Source organism: Colias eurytheme, chromosome 27, assembly GCF_061535395.1.
Source record: "Colias eurytheme isolate Ceu_HAF_F1 chromosome 27, ilColEury1 Martin Lab GWU primary, whole genome shotgun sequence".
NCBI lineage: Eukaryota > Metazoa > Arthropoda > Insecta > Lepidoptera > Pieridae > Colias > Colias eurytheme.
In genome coordinates, this window is record NC_143006.1 from 5,632,458 (window position 1) to 5,654,675 (window position 22,218).

Here is a 22,218-nt window from a genome sequence, read left to right on the forward strand (position 1 = left end):
CTTACAAATGTTAGGAGAGTACAATAAAAGCTTAAAAAATAATTTATTTCGTTATGCCAATAGTCGTAGAACAAATGTTATGTACTTACTAGCGGTCCGCCCCGGCTTCGCCCGTGGTACATATGAAAAATAGATGTTGGCCGATTCTCAGACTTACCCGATATGCACAGAAAATTTCATGAGAATCGGTCCACCCGTTTCGGAGGAGTATGCAGACTAACATTGTGACACGAGAATTTTATATATAAGACTAGCGGCCCGCCCCGGCTTCGCCCGTGGTACATATGAAAAATAGATGTTGGCCGATTCTCAGACTTACCCGATATGCACAGAAAATTTCATGAGAATCGGTCCACCCGTTTCGGAGGAGTATGCAGACTAACATTGTGACACGAGAATTTTATATATAAAGATAATGTTAGCTATCATGTCCTGCGAGGTTGCTGGTGTTTTACAAGTAACCCTGTATAATGACAATGTAATAGAACTCTTTAGCACAATTATTATTTTTATCTTGTATTTTTAGTTTTTTGCGACTACGCATTCCAGTCTTGTCCAATTAGAAAAAATAGGTCAATTATACAACTTTATTTAGACTTTTTCAATTCGCTATGAATAGATAGAGAATATCATAGACAAAAAAATACAAAATATCTAAATTCTGCTCTTTTTGTTTTAACTACAAAGTTATTAAGTTTCTAAAGCTCGCTATAATATGTTAGAGATGATCTAATCTAAAACTGAACGCCCCTCCACTGTGTTTACGCTCTCAAAGTAGGTGTATAGACGCAATACACACAAATTGGTCTGCCTCATTGGTCGTTCAGTCGCCAGCTAGACACGAATAAAAGAAAAACCGGACCAGTTGGCCAACTAGTGCATAAATGCCATATGCCATATTAATGCTAGGCAACTGAACTGATCGCCCGATAAACGTCAAAGTTTGCTGTAGAATCGCCGCACGCACACAGATAAAGTGGTTCAATAATTATTTGCTCTCACACATTGAAACAATTAGGTTTAGTGGAGGGGCGTTCAGTTTTAGATCATCTCTACTAAAATTTAATTTTCCACAGCAATTTATTGTAACTTGTAAAAAATCTATAATTCTTTAGTCAGTTAATCCAGTGCATTTACATCTAACGAACATAGAGCTAAAGCTAGAGCAAGTACATTATTTCGTGATCTTTTCACTCGTATTCAATGTTGTTCATTTTGAGAACATTGCATATAATCTTTTCGAACGCATTAAGAACAAAATAATGCCCTACACCTGTTTACACTAAAATAATTTGACATAGTGGGGTTAGAATGAGCATTCGTTTGATGTAAATGCACTATTAGAAAAACATTTTAGCCAACCATTGGCTGATAATAATCGCTCCTACTCACACACACACACAGGCTTACGAAAAATTGAATTTTTACGCTATTGCATAGCTTTTATCTCAGACTTTGAGCGCAGCAACCGAATGTAAAAATTTCGTAACGAAAAAAAACCTAACACCTCCCACTCCAACCGGCACAGTGATGCGATGCTATACAATAGCTTTACCGCGGCAGTCCTCGAGTGTCACACGTATTTTTTTTAATATAGAAATAAATTAATATGTGCCTTCAAAAAGCATCACATTTTTTTATACATTTTGCCAAAAATTAAATTATTTTTTAATTAAATACAAGTCTATAATATTCTCTATCTAAAGCCTTTTTTAGATTAGTGATCTCACACGTTTACCTGATTGTCTTATGAAATGTTTGTAAATGTCTTCCTTTATTCCAATTTATTTGATCCAAAGTTCCTAGACTGAAATGAAATTAAATGCTCACGCGTCCTTTTTTATTCATTTATATTATTCTTGTCACAAATAATTATAAGTTTACGGTTCGAAATATGTATTGAATCGCTATTGTTGTCTCTTTCACTCTAATGTCAGTTTTAAGCAGAATGAATGAGATAGCATATTCAATATGGCGGATTAATACGTTTATAAAATGTCGCAGTCAATTGGTTAAATCAGTCGTTTGGTAAATAGCCTAGGCTCTTTATTATTTTAATCGATACGTCGCTATATAAAAGCTGCATATCACTCAGGTGATTTATGAACAAGCCGTTTAATTAACAAACTAGGCTATTCATGAAACGGCGGATTTTACCAGTTGGCTGCAAAATATATAGAGAACCGTTAGAGTAAATATAGTATAAGATTATTTATTGTTATTATGAAGATCTCGTTCGTTTGCTAAAATGATCTTTCTTTAAAAAAACTTGTGTATAGTTTTGTTTAAAATTTAGTAAGATTCCAAATTGTATGCATCTAAAGTCTAAACTATGTATAATTTTTTGGGTACACGCAGTTGTAAATAAAAATTTAGATCCAAATACACCAATTCCAATAAAAATCTCACTGACCGCATTATTATTAAAAATGTCTCGTTATTATTTTAACAGACGAACGACTATTGAGATTACCTTTTTATGTGAAAACGCCAAAATATCCAATTGTATCCTAGTTGCCATAGTTTTGATACAAGTAGTATTATTAGCATTTATAGATTTAACCCAATAATGCAATAGAAATGTAGTTAAAAGTGAGTTAAAACTATGATTTTTTTTTTGTGGCAACTCTAATTTATGTATCGGTCAAAACCAGTGTCACATTATTTTGTTAATTTAAAAAAAAAACGGTTAGAATGTATTGGACAAGTTTAAAAATGTTGCAGCATGAAATATTTATTTGAAAAATTGTAACAGGTGCGACACTGCCAGTACTAATTATTATATAATATATTTATATTGTGAAATAAATGAGTGTAGAAAATTTTGCTGTTTTATTTTCGTCGATACCTAATTTTAGTTATTGTCACATGTTCACGTGAAGCGTTGAACTAATATATATATACTATACCTACCTAAGAAAAGTCTTTAAAGACCATTTCATTTTTACACATTCAACAAGAAGGGAAGAAAGAATTTATTTTCCTCAACATATAAATACCACACATAAACTGATTACCAAACATAAAAATATCACAATACTGTGCGGCTCATTACTTGGTGACAAAAACTAACAAACTACAGAATCAAACTAATATCACAAGTTACATGTACCATATAAGTTGAATAATTAGGGAGCCGTAGAAATTAGAATAGTAAAAAATACAACTATACACAATTTTTATAACAAGAACTACCATAGACATGCGCCAGGACATTATTTTAGGAAGCTTTCAATAAAACCAACTATAATTTTAAGCTAGCCTATGTCTCAAACATTCCAGTAGGTATCTACTCATTTAAAAATTCGGTTCAGCCAAAGAATTGACTTTTTACAAAAAATCCTTAACTAATTGTACTTGTATGAAACCATTCCCATAAAAAATATTAGTTTCTAGCATGTTAAAATTCAACAACACAATATTGTGTCATGTTGCTTTTAAACGAATGGTTCAGTCTGTAAAATGAAATTAAACAAAACAGAATCTGATTCTCATTTATTTATTTTATTGGCATTTCAACAGCTATCACGCTACTCATTATGACCACAGCTACTCACCCTACCCAGAGCCCTACGTTCAAACGATGTCGTTGTTTTTTATACAGAATCGGTGTTTTGCAGGATTCGGTTTAGTGGTACAGGTATTTCAATGAAAGCGTTCACAAATGCATTCAGTTTCAAGACACGGCAAAAGAGAATCTTGCTGAAGTTCAAATTCGATTTTGCGACTACAAACCGATCCGGCCGTACTGCAAAATTTCAGATCAGGTGCAGTGGTATAGTGCATTCAATACACGACACACACGCGCTCTTGCAAAAAAAGAAGCGAAATGTGTTTAAAAGTCAGGCAGAAATTTTGTAGTTCCCTGAATGAGTGCGTTCAAATCGTACGCAATATCTCATATATTTACAGTCGAAGGCAAATATGTAGTATGATTTTGGCGTCGTCACCTGTTAACAAACGCAGAAAGAATTCGGAATCAGGAATTTTTGATCAGGTTAGGCAAGAACCAAAATTTAAAACGGAGATTTGAGAAAGTAAATTTTTGCATGATACATTACTGCGAGTGTTTTTAATCGGCAATATTATAGAATTTGTCTGCGATTGTAAATTAATGAGATAGTACTGCGTGCGATTTCAGCGTGTGCGTGTTTTTTTTTTTTCTTTTTTTCATTTTTATCCTTATTGTGTCTGTCAGTGTGCACTGTATGTTTAAAAATCTACTCTTGTTTTTCTGATGAATGATAGAAATAATGTTTCATGTGAATCTGAGATGTGTGACCTTTTTCATGAAAAAAAAACGAATGTTTATCGAAGTAAATTATTTTTTCATATAGGTAACTTTATGAAGATAATTTAATGATGTCTCCTGTATAGTATTTTGTTGTGTAATAAAATTATCTCCCACCTACTTATACCTACTTATACTTATAAATAGGGAAGAATAAAATAAAACACAAAATATTTTTAATCATTTATTAATAAACTTCGTATTCAAAATACAAAACTAAATTACTATTTAATATATTCTTTAAACATTTACATTTTCAACGTTTTGAAATACAAATTTGTATTTCTTAACTAATAGATATAAATACATATTATAGGCCCTTGCTTTACTCGGGTTATATATTAATTTCTATTCTTTCTTCAGAAATAGGATCTTATACATTTAGGGCCGATTTTTCAATCATAACTATGGTAGTTATACGCTATTCGACGAATAAATTTTAACCAAGAATTGATAAATCAGCCCTTAGATATAATATTTGTACTATTTTTATTAATTTTTCTATTAAATCAAGCTTTTACATAACTTTTCCTCTTTTACAATATTAATAATTATAGTACTTACACAAAAATTTGACGATAAATTTCTAAAATAGTTTAAAATATAATATTAAACTTACTATATAGTAAAAATTCGATGTGCTTTCAACTTCAGTACAAATATAAATTTTGTTTCGTGAATATTTTTCAATACCCTGTTTTATTATTAATCAATACGTAAGTGTGAAAGATTTTTCAAACAAAATGTTTACTTTGATCCCAAAAATGATTCATAATAACTTAAATACACAATAATTTTACTTTTTCTAGTTTCTGACATTTTTATAGTACATATGTACAGTACGATTAACGAAAGTGACCACAAATGGCGGCCGTCTGCGTCACACTCATGAAGAAAAGACTTTTAAGCTATTGCATAGCTTCTATCGCGGGCCTTGAGCGCGGGGACCGAATCGAGAAATTCCGTAACGAAAAACCTCACGCTCCCCACGGGGACGGGCGCGGAGGTGTGGCTTGAAGGCATAGCATGCAATAGCTTTACCGCGGCAGTCCCCGAGTGACACACGTCTTTTTTGGTTTTGCATAACCAGCGTTTATAACATTACACAAATTATTTAAAAAACATTAAAATATTATTTTGTATGTCTTTTTTCATGAGTGTAAGTGCGCAGACGGCCGCCATTTGTGATCATCTTTCGTTAATCGTACTATACTTATATTTGTATTAAATTATTATTGGTCCCAGATATAACAAAATATAAGTGTCCCAAAATTTAACTTCTAATGACAATATAACAATTACTTATGTAATAAATTGGAATAATAATTTCTAAAAAGCTCTATTTTAAATATTGCGTGAATTTTGGAACACCCTGTATTAAAAGACAACAAAAAATTTACTCTTACGGTCTTACTAATAAAATGTTACCCATTCCCTATTCAATGGATTAGTTATTGCAATAACCTGTCTTGTTTTTATGATTGACGTTTCATGTGAGCAAGAGCAGGACACAGCTATGGTAGAAAATGGTAGAAATTTATCCATTGTTTAACTTTTTATAAGTAAGGCCGTTATATAAAATCATCTAAACAGAAAACAAATCTTTGACTTATAATAAAAATTAAAATTAATTAATAGACTTCGCTTGTAGTAAGAAATACCATCTGAAAAAATACAAAATTAAATATCTATGTAGTGATACACAAATAAATAAATTAAAATGTATGCAATGTTAAAAGACTTTATGGCATATAACATAACAATGATTTAAGATAAAACTTTAAATGATCTACGAAAGGGCTGGACCGATTTTGAGGGATTTTGCTAGCAGATAGCTGAAGTTATAAGAAAAATGTTAGTCATCAAAATGTACACATTTGTAGTAATATATTAAACTAGCTGTGCCCCGCAGTTTTACCTGCAGTGCGGGTTTTACCTTCTCCTGTTGGTCTTAGCGCGATGATATATAGCCTATAGCCTCAATGGGCTATCTAACACTGAAAAGAATTTTTCAAATCGGACTCGTTCCTGAGATAAGCGCGTTTAAACAAACAAACAAACAAACTTTAGCTTTACAATATTAGTATAGATTACACAATACACATCCATAGTGAGTAAAATTCCTTCAAAAATAAGTTAAAACAATATAATTTACAATTACATAGAATCGAATAAATACACTAAGGGCTGATTTTTCAATCATTGGTTAATACTTATTCGTTGAATAACGTACTAAACTACCATTTCAAAAATGTATTCTTTGGCTGTATTTGACAGTTTACGTGACATTTTAATATTATCGTGCAATACTTTATTGGGCGGATAAGTTTTAACCATGGATTGAAAAATCGGCCCTAAATATTAAATCTTACCAATTTCAATTAATGGTGGCGGCATGTTCAAAATCACCTTTATCCAGTTGTTTCTGTTTCGTCGGTTCGTATAGCAACATGGACGTACGCTCCGGGCTTGTTTTGTTTCGTTGCATATCTGTTATATTAATATAAATATAATTTTAATAATTTAATTTAATATTCCAATATTTAGAAGCTAATAAAGAACTAAAAAGAGGTAATGTATCATTGATATATGTAAGAAAGAGCAATGGTCCAAGAATAGATCCTTGTGGTACTCCAAAGCTATTCATACAAGATTTAAATAAAAATCAATTAAAGATTAAATTGAATGGTTGCAATAAGATTTTATAAATCATAATTATAATAATGACCGGTTGGCTTGGTTGGTAGTGGCCCTGCCTTCCAATGCAGAGGTCGTGGGTTCGATTCCCACCCGGGGCAAATATTTGTGTGATGAACATAGATGTTTGCACTGTGTCTGGGTGTTAATTATCTATATAAGTATTTATTTAAAATTATATATGTATGTTTATCAGCCATCTGGTTTCCATAACACAAGCGAAAGCTTAGTATGGGATCAGATCGTGCCGTGTGTGAAAATTGTCCTGAAATATTTATTTTATTTATTTATTTATTCATTGTATATTTAAAAAAGTGAAGTCTCATGTCCCCAAGTAGGGTAAGGGGCAGATGCATTATACATCTGTTTCACTGATCGATTTTCTATAGGGACAAGTAGGTAGCCTTCTGTATCCTACCAGACCAAGACATTTTTTTTCTTCGTCTCCACCGGGAATCGAACCCAGGATCCCTCGGTGTTACGCTCACGCGTCAACCACTGTACCGAGGAGGCGGTCACAGTAGAAATACTGTATATTTAGGTGTAGATTAAACAGTTTTAGGCCGCGTTTCCAATTGCAAGAAAAATTCCGCAAGAAATGTCTGACAGTCTGTCCGACAGCAGCTTGCAAGTCGAATTCCGCGTTTCCACCTGCAAGTAGACTTGCAAGCTGCTGTCAGACGGACTGTCGGACATTTCTTGCTCAAGTTTTCTTGCATATGGAAAGGCGGCCTTAGTGTGATTTGCCGGTTCGTATGGGCACTAACATCTCAAGCCGAGTCATAGTGTTTTATTTGATCCGTGTATTTTGGTTTTAGTTCGGAAAGTATATTTTGGTTTTGTTTTTAGTTCTATTTCACGCACTAACATCTCAAACTGAGTCTCCGTCGCTGTTGCGAGGATATCTCCAGTTGTCTGCGAACCGACTGCGACGCGGAGGCGGGTCGGGCGCTGAGTGGGAACCGGACACTTGTTATTGTGTCCGATAGAGCTTTTGGGTGTTCTGGAAGATAAATATTAGTATTGTAGGTCAATTTCGTTAATTTTATTTATTTATTTAACCATTTATTGTACCACACCATAATTATATATATAATAAACTAGCGGTCCGCCCCGGCTTCGCCCGTGGTACCTACATGTTTAAACTTTAAACTATCCTATCTCTCAAGTTGGATCGAACTGCACATGGTGTGCGAATTTTATTATAATCGGTTAAGTGATTTAGGAGTCCATTGAGGACATTGTGACACAGGATTTATATATATTAAGATAAATATATAATTTTTTTATGAAGAACTAGCTTTCCGCCCGCTTTGTCTAAAAACGAATCTATATTATACTAGCGGTCCGCCCCAGCTTAGCCCGTGGTACTCATTTATGTTTTCTCTACATAAGAACCATGCTGGTACTTCAAGGAATATAATAAAAAAAGAATTATCGAAATCGGTCCACCCGTTCTCGAGTTATGCGCTTACCAACACATTTTGCGATTCATTTTTATATTATAGATAATATTATAAAGCTGAAGAGTTTGTTTGTTTGTTTGAACGCGCTAATATCGATCCGATTTGTTATATTCTTTCGATGTTATATTATAGCCCATTTATCGAGGAAGGCTATAGGTTATACATATAACATCACGCTAAGACCAACAGGAACGGAGCCACGCATGTGAAACCACAGAGCGCAGCTAGTAAATTATATACTTTTCCGAGTTTTCGATATATAAATATAGGGATAATTTATGAAATACTAGCCGTCTAAAACCAAATAAATTATATAATCAAATCTTCCTCTTGAATCAATCTATCTATTAAATTATAATTAACGGTATTCACAGTTTTACGGTAACATAAATATAAAATTATTTATTTACCTTGTTCAGTGAGCACAATCTCTCGATGCATCTGCATAAGTTCAATATCGTTGACCAAAACCCGATGCTTCTTAGAGTCCAGGGTTCGAGTCCCTTCTGTGACACTGTCCTTTGTGATCTTATCTTCTATGAGCGAGGAGTTTTTGCTAAGCGGTAGCTGAAATGGTTGTATATTTTAATTTTAGACGTTTTTTTTTGTGTCGCTAAATTTTCTTTAATTGTTACTTAGGAAAATTGAAATAATATATGTATGTATGTAATTTTTTTTTTGAAGTCACTTATAATTTGATATCTGATTAGATTTGGACTACCCTCAATTATTTTAAAAGTTGAAATTGTTGAGGGTAGTTGTAAAACATAGACATATAAATATACTGATGCTATACTGATTATTATATCTTTTTATTTCTTCATGATGATTTCCATTTTCCACACGAATACACATCAGGTGTAATGATAGAAGTTTTTTTTAAATACACGTCACTTTTCATAACAAATACATAATTTCAGATTTAAATTTAACCCCTATTTCTATGGTACTACTGATCTCTTTTGGATAACATAAAAAATTATAATAAACAGTAAAATACCGTATTTTTCTTATACGTAGGGCTGGACTGCGGCCGATTCTTAAAATCTATATGATTCACACCCCTATTCCTAACAATCGGCGATAACTTCCTAAATTCACTCCTAGTTTCCAACTCCACTTTAATTTCACTAGAATTACTTTCTTCTGCTTCCCTTTTACCAAATAACGGAGATAATTTTGGCTTAACGGACGTACTATCTGAATCCAAACTTTCTATAGTAATCGTTGAATCATTGTTCACTTTGATCGGCTTGACCACTATTAATCCATTGTCTTTTTGGCTAGGTATTTCATAGTTCGGGTTCTCAAAGCCAGTTTGAGTGGCTATATCATCACTTAGCGCTGTGAAAGTTTGGGAACCTCTGTTCGATCTCGTCATACGACGTCTGCGTTCGAGTTCTGTGTGTATGTCTGTCTGTACGCGCAGGTTTATATCTCCGTAACGTCGCACTATATAGTTTAGCAGCCAGTGGTAGCCCTTTTTAAGGCCCGGATCGATCTTTTTAGATTTTGATGGCGTCGCTTCCGCAGTGTAGGATTCGACTAGGGTCGGGCATCTGTATCTGTAAAGGGTGTTTTAAATTGCGTAATAGACATTAATTCATTCATTACATAGGCATGGGCGCGTGTGCGTGTGTGTTTCTGCGTGTGTGCGTGTTTGTGTGAGTGTGTGTGTGTATGCATGCGCATATATGTACATCTTCATATCTGTCTGTCTTTTTGTACTGTGTAAGCTAGTATTTGAACACCTTACACCTGAGATAATATTTTATGGAATAATGCTTAGTGTATAACATCTTAAAATAACATTGCAAAATAATCTTCATTAAAAAAGTCATAACACAGAAAACTTTTTGCTTCAATAATCTAAAATGTAAGTATATATCTTTCCAAACTAAATATCATATAACTTTCCTATTAGAATAGAAATTACCAAACCAATTGGAAATTGAATGAATCAGAGTTTTGATATTTATTTTACTAGTTTGTATCTATATTATTTTTATAGTCACTAGTATAATATTTTATACTTACTTATTAACTAACGGTTCAATATTAAGTTTCTCCACCACATCTATGTCATCCAACGCACCTGTTTTGTCCTGTTTGTTCGCCAACACTAGTACAGGCTTCCCTATAATTAAATTTATTAAATTATTAAAGAAATTAAGAAATCATGTATCAAAAGTTGATTCAGGAGTATTCTAGAATTAATGTTCTTGTAAATGAATTAAATATTAATGACCAAAAGAAACTAGATACATAGAAATTTTCTAATTAGAAAAATATTTTCTATGCCTAATTTATATTAAATGAATTGTCAATAAATGATTTTATACATAAAAAAGGAACGAAAGAACGAAGTATATAGTATACTAATTAAATTCTTAGATTAAATTGAATAATGTAGGTATGCTAAAAAAACTTTTAATTAATATGAAAGCCAGCGGCATGGCAAATCCAATTATTTCTCCATAACACCACTGATAAGGGATATACTATACAATAAACGTACCTGATATTTTATCGTGCGATAATACCTCTTCTAATACTACTTTACACTCATCCAAGCGCGAATAATCGCTTGAATCTATCACAAATATAACACCATGAACTTCACTATAGTATTGAGACCATATTTGCCGAAACTGCGGCCCACCACCCAAATCGTAAATAGTTACAGGCGTATCTTTATGTACTAAATTCACAGCCTTAAAACCAACCGTGGGTAAAACTTTATCTTCATTTTCTCCAGCTAAATTATTCACAGTTTTCGTCTTACCCGCGTTGTCTAAACCTATCAATATGAGCACAATATGACGACGTATTCGACGCCGACGGAACACGCCCCAACAATTACCCATATTTAATAACTTATAACACTAAATTGGCGATAGTATCACTGATTTTCATCACAAAATTTTCAATCAACTTTGAATTTGTCGCTCGCCGCCATTCCTGTGTATACTTTTTTTTTGTTGACACAACGGTTACCAATGGCGATCGAGTTATAAGTGGCCAGTGTTATGTCAAAATAAACATTGACAAACGATTAAAAAAAAAGATTGCTAAAAATATATTTTAATTGTTATTTTAATCGATATAATTCTTTCTACTTTTAATAATACAATAATTGATGCTTTAACTATATCACGATGAATATGATAATCTCATTCACAAATTGAAACAATAAGTTCGTCTCCAAGGTGACATGTGTTTATGCAAGGTAATTTGAAAATAAAAGAAAATCATAACCTTAACAATATTATGAAGGTCAACAAATTATTAACGGTCGACACACAAGTAATATTTAAACTTGTAATCATTATTATTTTGTAACAGTATAGCTGAAATAATATTTGTAGTTTTGGAGGGAAAATCCTACATCATGCCATACCATTTAGCAAATGAAATAAAAGACAAGTTTAAAAATACATAGGACATTTATTTTCAAAATAAAATAATAAATACAGGTACAATTTCTGTTTATTTACAAAGCTAACTTTGAAAATAATATTTTTAAATTACGCGCCAATAATAACGATGCAGCCATATTGAGTGTTGCTAGTACCATAAATCAAATTTGCACATTATCTGAATCTGACGATAATTTTGTCGCCATTTTTAATTGAGAAGAATGCTAAATCTTTCATAACATTGTCGAGTTGTATTTCCGCGCCTTGCATTTGGTCGTCCATTATATATAATTTAGGTGATCCCGTAAAACCTTTTGCGAATAGCCTTTGCGCTAGTGTTACCAGTTTCTGAACTGCCATAGTTGAGGGAAACTTTTTCTTGATGATTTTACCGTTTTCATCTTGTAGTGTGATTTCTAATAGTTGAGATGTAAGTGTTACTGTTTTTTGCTGTTTCACGAGAAGACTGTCGTCTGGGATGCCGTATTCTGTTAAAAATACGATTTATATTATATTTGTAATATCATTGTTTTAAAAAAATTACGACATTGCAAGGGTATTCTGTTAAAAATACGATTTATATTATATTTGTAATATCATTGTTTAAAAAAATTACGACATTGCAAGGTTAATGATTCAAACATAGGCTCAGATCTGAAGCTGTTTTAGCGCGAATTATCAATACTCATTTTATTTATTAATATAAAAGATATTCTATGCAGGATGAGATGTGACAATTTAAAAATAAATTAAAGACATGCTTTTTTGTCCAATCTAAATTGTACAAGTTTACAATTATAACAATTTTTCAGTTAGATTTTGAATAAAAAATTGAAAAACTTTAAATACTCACTATCAATTAACTCCTGGAATCTACAGTGTTCCAAATCGAATGCTTTCTTAGTGTTAACGTCATTTTGCGCCAATTTCCATTCTGCGCCGTACCGTTTCATATAATCATATTCTGCCCCTCTACGCAATTCCCGTGTTATTGTTGATCCGTTTAATTCCTGTAATTAAACAGACATTTATTTATTTATTTATTTTACTAACTAAACAGACTTACATACTAAAACATACAAAAATAAAAGCAAGGAGCAGTTTAGTGTATTTGGCGGCTTTATCACTTAGTAGTGATCTCTTCCAGGCAACCAGGGCAGAAGGTAATCAGCACATTTAATATTAGGTTTGTACGCTAATAAGCAAAAACCACTAAACAGATTTAAATGCCGAAGTTTCAGCTCATTTTGTTAGAGGGAGAAACCGCGGGGCACAGATGATTTACAAATATTTTAGATTTTTAATAGTGCTATAGCACTCAGGGATCACATACTGTATATTGCAACTAGCCTTCCGCCCGCGGCTTCGCCCGAGAAGTAAAAGCAAATCACCCAGCATAGAAAAATCCCCGATTTTGAAACCATGGGTCTTAGCGTGATGATATATAGCCTATATAGCCTTCCTCGATAAAATATGTGCTATCTAACACCGAAATAATTTTTCAACTCGGACCAGTAGTTCCTGAGATTAGCGCGTTCAAACAAACAAACTCTTCAGCTTTATAATATTTATTTTTTATTTTATTTTTACACTTTATTGTACAATACCAGTAATAAAAAACATAATATATAATTTAACATAGAGAACATGAATATGGTAAGTGCACAATTGGCGGCCTTATTGCTTAAAGCAATCTCTTCCAGGCAACCGTAAAAATAAAGGACATGTACGATGCTGGTTAAACGCGAAGGCGCAATCAAAAAGAAAAAAAAAAAAAGAATAAATAAAATCAAGGATAAGAAAACAAAATCAAAAACTATCGAAAATATTATATAAATAACAATGCATACAAAACTCAATAATATCAATATTACATACATACTACATCAATACTTAAAAAATAATAATAAATACAATTATATATAAGATATATATCTTATATATAAATATAAGATACATAAATATGCCAATAAATAAAATATAATATACTATACATAATATTAAACATTGTATATACAATACAAATACAAAATCATATAAATACATACATATACATAAGATAAAAAAGGTAACTAAATAGTGGAAAAAAAGTGCTCTTTGACAAGTGCTTTGAACATATGCGGTGATTTGGCGCGTCTGATAGTCTCAGGGAGAGAGTTCCACAGTCGAATTGCTAGGACGGTATAGGATGAGTTAAAAAAATTGGAATGGTGAATAGGGGTGGATAGGAGAAGGAGATCAGAAGAACGGAGGGAAAGGGAACTATTGGAATGTAAATATTGGAACTGATTCTTAAGGTAGATAGGAGTTTTCGGGTCAAACAGGATAGAGTACAGGAGTTGAAGGATGTGAGTATTCCGGCGAAGACGAATAGGGAGCCAGTGAAGTCTTTTGCGAAAATCAGAAACATGATCGAACTTGCGTAAGCCGAAGATGAATCTGATGCAAAAGTTTTGCAGCCTTTCGAGAGCGTCCAGTTGATATTCGTGAAGATCGGGATAACAGGAGTCGGCATAATCCAGGAAAGGGAGTAAAAGGGATTGTGACAACGCAATTTTGGTAGAAATCGGAAGGAAGTTGCGCAACCGACGAAGAGAAGAAGCAGAGGCATATACTTTTTTCTGCACTTCTTTAATTTGATCACACCAGGATAGGTTTTCGTCCAAGTGCAAACCAAGACTTTTCACCTTTTTACTGAAGGGAATCATCGTGCCGTCTACCGTAACACTAGGTAGATCTTCCCAGTTAATTCGACTTGTGAGCTGCCTACTTCCCAAAACAATAACCTTGGTTTTTTCAGGATTGATTTTTAAACCATGGTCTTTACTCCATTTAACGATGGCAGCTAGCTCAGTATTTAAGCGAAAAATCTCGTTCGGTAGTTCAGATAAAGAGGCGTGCGAATATAATTGGAAATCGTCTGCATACATATGATAGGGAGAATTAATATTACTGGAAATAGAGTTAATAAAAATTGAAAATAAGAGAGGAGACAACACGCCACCTTGCGGAACGCCAGCATTTACGTTACACCAAGAAGAAGACAAGTCTTCAACCATGACACGCTGCCGACGTCCAAACAAGTAACTATGAAACCAGTCAATAACCGTTGGAGATATGTTGAGAGAGCGTAGCATTGCTAACAAAACATCATGATCGACGGTGTTAAATGCGTTGCTAAAGTCAAGTAGAGAAAGTAATGTTAGCTGCTTGTTGTCAAACCCCCGGCGAATGTCGTCTGTGATTTTGATAAGAGCAGTAGTTGTGCTGTGACCTGGTCGGAAGCCAGATTGAAAAGGATTGAGGAGATCGTGAGTATTGAGGAAGCGACTTAGTTGCTCTTGTACTAAGCGTTCTAAAACTTTAGACAGGAAGGGTAGAATAGCAATAGGACGGAAGTCTGAAAGGGCAGATGGTTTAGGATTCTTAGGAAGAGGAAAAATGTGAGCATTTTTCCAATTATCAGGAAATTGGCCAGAGGAGATGGAAAAATTTAAAATATGAGTGATAATCGGGATAATGATAGGAAGGATGGGAATGATCATGTTCCGACCAATACAGTCACTTCCAACCGCCTTAGAGGTGATTGACATTATACTCTTCTCAACACCACAATCGGTAAACTGACGCAAAACAAACGGAGGAATATCAGGAGAAGGTAAGGAGTTAAGGTAATTTAATGTACGGGATTTAGAGTTAGCGTCAAAGTCCAAAAAAGGACTAGAGAAATGAGAATTTAGATCATCAATATTAACTGATGATGGAAAAGATTTTTGCGTTTTCTTGCCAATACCAAGAGTTTTTAGGAATTTCCACACTTTAGAGGGGTCGCCGTTTTCGACAGATTGGGATATGTGACGTCGTTGTGCATCCCTACATAATGTATTGCAGCGATTTCGAATTTTCTGAAATTTTTCACGATTAGTATCCGAGTCTGTGGAGTTTAATTTTGCCTTAGCACGAGCCTTTTTTTTTAACAACGATTTAAGTTCAGCCGTCATCCAAGGAGCAGGAAGCTGCTTCAACTTGACTGGACGTATTGGAGCATGAATATCAAATAAGTTCAGTAGTAAAGAGTTGAAGAGAGCCACCTTATCGTTAATGGAATTTTCAGCGTAAACAGCCGACCAATCAATCTTGAGAGCATCTTCACGCAGTCGATCATGATCGATTCTACCAAAATTGCGTTGCATGACAATTTTAGGTTTAGTTTTGGGTGGTTTCACTGAATAAGAGAGGAAAATGAGGTCATGATAGGAGAACAAGGAACCAGGGCATTGACCATGCTTAGCAACATGCTCAGGAGAGGAAACTATGATGAGATCAAGGAGAGAAGGTGAACAGTTAGGAAGGGAGTGGGTAGCTAGAAGAGGAAGGATGTTAAGGTTATATGAATCAACAACGGATATCAACTTTCTACTTCGATGGTCATTTTTGAGGAGGCAAGTGTTGAAGTCACCCATAAAAATTACATGTTTATAGAGAGGAGAAAAAGAGTCAAGAGTACAGTCAAAAGAAGAAAAGAAATCAACACGAAGGTTAGGCGAATAAAAAACTCCTAAAAGAATTTTGGCGTTAGATAAGGTGACTTCAACAAGAAGATGCTCGGCCGCATCAGAAGGCGGGGGTTGGGGAGAACAACTAACAATAGAAAAAGGAATATGATTATTAGTATAGGAATATTAGTATAGAAGTATAGATATTTATAGATATTTCGAAATTGGTCCAGTAGTTCTTGAGACTAACGCATTCAAACAAACAAACATTTCATTAGAATGGATTTATGTTACCTGTAAATTTCCAATTTTCGCAATAATCAGTTGTGACGCAGAGTCGTAGTCTTCAGTATTTTGCACTGGGTTCTTTAAGAAGTATAGCTTTTTGAGATTCTTTAGTTTGTCCAATTCGCTGACTGACCGCCACTGAAAATAAATTTGTATATTAAAAATACATTTTAATTAGGTAAAGTAAATAATATTGGTTTATATAGGATTTTGAAGTATATTTTGTTTATTGATATGTTTTATTTATTTATTTAAACTCTTTATTATGCTACCAAAATACAAACAAAACTTATTCTAAAAGAAAAACAGCACAGAAGGCGGCCTTATCACTTAAGAGTGATCTCTTCCAGGCAACCAACAGATAGAAGGATAAATAATAAACTAGAAATAGTTTTAGTTTATTTTGAGTATAATTCGTGTGGTATTCTTTAATAACTAAGAATTATTATAAAATATTTATGATATGGATACAATAATCTACTTAAGTATATGAAAGAAAGTCTTTTAAACTGTGAAATAATTCGAATTAAATGAAAAAAAAAATGTTTTTTTTTTTAATATGTAGTCTATACTTACATCACGGATCCTATTCCTGTTCAAAAACAGCACTTCCAAATTTTCAAAAACATCGACCTTCGCGTTTCCCGGGTCGTCGTTAAACCGTATATCCTCAATGAAGCAATCGTTCAAACTTAGAACTGTCAAATTTGACAAACAGCCCAGATTCAAAATTTCCCGCCAACAATCTATGGGGTTGCCATCTAACCGCAGAACTGTCAATGTGCTCAAAGTGTCATGTGGCGGTGTTATTTTTTTAATTCTGTTATATGCGGCTATGATTTCGTTTATATTCGGCCAGAGGTGGGATAGCGCAAGGAGGTCGGACCATTCGTAATCGCATACGGAAATGTTCAGTTTTTCAAGGTTGGCAAAGTTTTTCGATAGTTGGATCATAGTTTCTGTCGGCATGTCGATGGCCATGCGGTTTTTGCTGTAAATAGAATAAAGGTTTCGTAAATTATTGTTTTATTCAAAAATATGTTTTTTTTATTCACTAAAATAAAAAGGAAAGAAAGATGAGATAAAAAAAAATTAGGATTAAAAGAAGTTATGTATTTGGTCAATTTCAAGAATCTTGAAAATGACTACTATCTGTCTGTTTGTTCCAGCTAACCTCCTGTACGGCTAGACCGATTTTGATGGGACTTTTACTGACACATAACCAATGTAATAAGAACTAACTTAGACTATTTTTTTCTGATATTTCATAAGGATTAGGAACATTAGGATAAAAAGGGAAAAATTTACGCGGATGAAACCGCAGGACACAGCTAAGAAATATCAGAAAAATGTAGCCTAAGTTACTTCTTATAACATTGATTATCTGCAAGTGAAAGTCCCATAAAAATCTAGCTGGAACAGACAGAGCGGTCAAGCTATGTATTTTCACTCACCTCACATCAAACTCCCTCAAATCCGGCAGTTGAGCGCTCAAAGTGATCACTTCCCGCCAATTCGAGAACAGATTCTGCGACACATCCAAGCTTCTTACATTGGGGCATAGAGAGAATACATCGCCCGACTTTGCTATGGCTTGATCGTGGACGCACACTTCGAGGAGGCGGTCGAATTTTCTGGAACGTGTGTGTAGAATAAATATATGATTGTCATTGACTTGATGACTTATTTTTTTTCAAATCTATATATATAAAACTCAAAGGTGACTGATATAGTGATCTATCAACGCACAGCCCAAACCACTGGACATATCGGGCTGAAATTTGGCATGCAGGTAGATGTTAGGACGTAGGCATCGGCTAAGAAAGGATTTCCTGAAATTCTTGCGGGAACGGGGAAAAACGGGGATGCACGTACAAAGTCGTGGGCGGAAGCTAGTTCTTCATAAAATTGGAATCCAAGATTGTCAAATCATTTTGATCTTATGATCAAAAATATTTTAACATGATAGTTGTAAAATTGCATTTTATGCCTAAAAGTAAGTGTCGATTTATTATTTGTAATACTGCTGGTTGTTAAAATAGTTTAAATTTGTAAATTTGAAAAGTTTTATTCAACAAACTAATTGCTGGAATGGTAGGTTTTAATTTAAACATTATTTTTGTATATAATAGTCACTATGCTATTTTAAATTGCTAATTAAATTCACATACTGTTTCTGGTGAATCTTCTCGAAGCCAACCATTTCAATAAACGGAGCACCCATTTCTCGCTTCCATTCATTGATGACTGTCCTGCGATGAGCTGCTACGGTTTCATCCTGAAATATAATAAAAGTATTTTGTTGTACATTTATTTATGACCCTGAATTCCTATAAATCTCTCTTACATAATGCTTTCTTTATGAAAGGAATTTTTTCTAAAAAGAGCGGTCACAAACCAGAATGTTCTGGTTTCATAAAACCAGGAAAGACATATTTTTTAAATTTTCAAAGTTATTTTTTTGATTCAAATATTTTTTGCATCACTGGATCGCCCGCCCTACAAGTCTCAATACATTCATAACTAAGTACTGAATGTTCTATGAACAGATTGCATTTACACATACATAAAAAAAAAAAAATTTTTGATATTGCTCTTAAGTATATGATGATTACCTAATGGTAAAAACAAATTGATTACAATAATTGGCAGTACTTATCTAAATAAAATATTATACCAAATACAATTTATAGGTCTACCAGAATCTGATGGCATATTTATATTTAAGAAATAAAAGATTTTCATGTGGCAACTTATTTGACAACTATCAAATTGGTTGTCAAATTATTTGTCTTTTTTGCAGTTGATGAATAATTTTTAGGATTTTGTCTAAAAAATCTTCGTAAATGTCGAAAAAGCCGCTGCGATCACAAGCAAGAGGTGTTGTTTATAATGTATAGAAAAACATTCGATGAATAAGGGTCAAACACATCACAATTTTCAATTTTGAAGATTTTATTGGTTAATTGGACTTACCCGTTTTGATGCTTAAAATTAAAAAAAAATATTATATGTAGGTAACTATAATATTGTTTGTTGATTAGAATATAATTTTATGAATACTTATTACAGGAGTTTCCAATACGGCTATTGGTCAAGTCCAAGCTGTCCAAGTCAATTTTATAATGTGTGTTATTTTATAAGTTAATACTTACGAAAATAAACATAGTTTTATTTTATTTTATAAAAAATTATAAGCAGTTTTGATCTACATTATCATTATATCGATATTTTCTCATGGCATACTGGTAATGAATATACAAATATAGGTATGTGTAAATAATAATATGTATTACCTGTATAAAAGTAATATGTATAATTGTATATTATACATGTAAGTATGTACCTACATAATACTAAGTGGATATCTCATTATTAAGTACACTTATGTAATGTGACTAATGATATTGAGGACAAAATAGAAAATAAGCAGTATCAAGATCGTTCAGTCCATTTTCCCCAGGGTTGCACACTCAAAATTTTGATTTCCCTAATTGCCATCAGATTCTGGTTTACCTATAATTATTAATTGTTTGTTTCTTATGATTTAACTCAAAAACTACCCCACCTTGACATTGATAAATATTGTCATTGTTTCGTCTTATTCACTTTTAAGATATTTTAGATAAGAATGAAAGAAAAAATAAGTACATTCCAAATGGAATAGCTGCTTTCCAAGCCGGTGGTAAATGGTAAAAATATGTTATGGCAATTCAAAAGTGCTTCTAAAAGAAGTCTAGTCAAGTAAATAAATTGTTGAGCTTGAAAGTTAGATTTACTTTTAATATACACTAAACATGTCAGCTAAAACATAATTTATAGCTATGTATGTATATTATCTGAACATCTAAAAAAAGTTTATTGAAAATTCTTTTGAGTATTAACTTCTGAATCCAAACAGATAACAATATATAAGTTCAAGTTCATAATTTCAGTTATTTATGGTATTTGAACTTTTATAATAATAAAATTCATGTTTAATTGAAATTATTATGCATCACACGAGCCAAATACATGACACATGCTTTTTTATGTTTATTAAACTAAAGTAATAAATGCCTCGATTTTTTTTAATTATTTTTTTTTTTATGTAATAAAAACATACGAAAGTTAACTTGAAACATACTTTTAGCCTACATTATAAATAAAATGTTAACAGTTGTTAATAAAACAATAACAACACTTATCAAAACAGTCTTTTGTGTGGGTGTGGATGATTCATAATTCAATTGTATGTATATGGAACATTATGACAAAGTTTTATAACTTTAATGGTGTATTCAAATTAAAAATATAAGTAATTTTATGTTAGATTTTACCTCGCGATCTCCGTAATACTTCTGTATAGCTTCTGCACAAGTTATCATGGGAGAAATTTTGTTCGGGCGCACGAAAGAGCCCGCTCCAGGCTTCGTCGCTTTAAAGTACTGGATCCCATCAACACATCCATCGTGTTTCCCGCGCTCAACATTATCCCACTCGACTCCGTACCAAATCCCCTTATATCCCTGAACTTCACCAATGTATTTCACAGTACCAAAATCGTCATTACTTTTTACCCTACTACCAATGGTCACTTGAATTTCGTTCTCATCGGAACCGTTACGACTATCCATCGCGCCGTTACAAAATTTTGGTATTAAATTTACAGGCATAGCGCCCACCATTATTTTTATGTTTTCGAAAAAGGAACTATTTATCAAAAGAAAAACAGATTGATCTCTTTTCGGAAAGCTCTGCGTGTGACAACTGTCAAGCTGACATTTAACAAAGGAGTCAATAGACTGTCGTTATGGGGTGGGGCTGCCATAAATAGTATTTCCTTTGCAAGTAATGCTTATTCATTGGGAAAATAAATTATACATTTCACCTAAGTATACCTTCTAAGAAGTCTAATGTTCTGACATAGGAAATAGATATATTATAAGTAATCAAGAGAAGTTATTATGTAATATTGTTATGATATAAACCATGAACTTAATTTTAATAACATTAGCCCTACTAATATTATAGTTTTATAAAGTCTAGAGAATTATTGTGCACTATATCAATTGAGTTGAAATTTTGCCGAAATTTATACGTTTGCCAAATTATGAACAGACTAGGTATTGAATAACATTATTGGTTTGTCTTTAATTTCATATAAATTTATAAGAACGATCATGTAATATATAGTATTTTAAGCAAGGTTAAAGGATAATTTGTAATACATACAAATAATCATCTTAATAATATCCAAATTATGACGATGTTGAAATTTTAGAAACATGCTTTGCTAGGCTAAAATGCCGTAGAAAGCGGCAATAGTTTAATTTATGGCAGCCCTGTTATAAAATAAAGTTTTTTTACAAGTTTCTTAACTTCACAGATATTCAATAGATGGCAGCACTTGGATGATTTTATGCTTTTTATGTCAGTTTCAACTAACTTGATTGGTCGGTCATTGTTCAGCTATAACGCGACCCCGATAAAGAGGCTCTAAATAAGGACGAAAATTATAATATATGTCCGGTTTTATATTAAAATAAATCTACATTTTGCAAATAAGATCGAAGTTAATT

General features: G+C 32.9%; 2 protein-coding genes across 2 annotated transcripts; both read right to left on the minus strand.

Moving 5' to 3' along the window:
• Positions 1–6,668: 6,668 nt before the first annotated feature.
• LOC149896922 (uncharacterized) lies at positions 6,669–11,321 on the minus strand. Its single transcript, XM_090117302.1, has 6 exons — positions 10,973–11,321; positions 10,492–10,591; positions 9,455–10,019; positions 8,865–9,021; positions 7,857–7,991; positions 6,669–6,781 (listed from the first exon to the last, which is right to left on the minus strand). Exons 1-6 carry the CDS (start codon positions 11,319–11,321, stop codon positions 6,669–6,671), a joined length of 1,419 nt encoding a protein of 472 aa, XP_089973428.1.
• Positions 11,322–11,887: 566 nt separating this feature from the next.
• Tbce (Tubulin-binding cofactor E) lies at positions 11,888–21,424 on the minus strand. Its single transcript, XM_090117194.1, has 7 exons — positions 20,977–21,424; positions 18,829–18,935; positions 18,112–18,291; positions 17,234–17,648; positions 16,664–16,795; positions 12,727–12,883; positions 11,888–12,361 (listed from the first exon to the last, which is right to left on the minus strand). The coding sequence occupies exons 1-7, from the start codon at positions 21,322–21,324 to the stop codon at positions 12,048–12,050; spliced, it is 1,653 nt and encodes a 550-aa protein (XP_089973320.1). The 5' UTR covers positions 21,325–21,424; the 3' UTR covers positions 11,888–12,047.
• Between the last annotated feature and the right edge of the window lie 794 nt (positions 21,425–22,218).

Coding starts and splice junctions, on each gene's coding strand:
- Tbce (XM_090117194.1), bottom strand. CDS start 21,324: ATGGTGGGCGCTATGCCTGTAAATTTAATACCAAAATTTTGTAACGGC. Junction 17,649..18,111: donor TTGAGGGAGTTTGATGTGAG/GTGAGTGAAAAT, acceptor TTCTATTTACAG/CAAAAACCGCATGGCCATCG. Junction 16,796..17,233: donor ACAGGAATAGGATCCGTGAT/GTAAGTATAGAC, acceptor ATTTATTTTCAG/TGGCGGTCAGTCAGCGAATT.
- LOC149896922 (XM_090117302.1), bottom strand. CDS start 11,321: ATGGGTAATTGTTGGGGCGTGTTCCGTCGGCGTCGAATACGTCGTCAT. Junction 9,022..9,454: donor CTACGTATAAGAAAAATACG/GTATTTTACTGT, acceptor CAACCATTTCAG/CTACCGCTTAGCAAAAACTC. Junction 7,992..8,864: donor GATTGTGCTCACTGAACAAG/GTAAATAAATAA, acceptor TTTATCTTCCAG/AACACCCAAAAGCTCTATCG.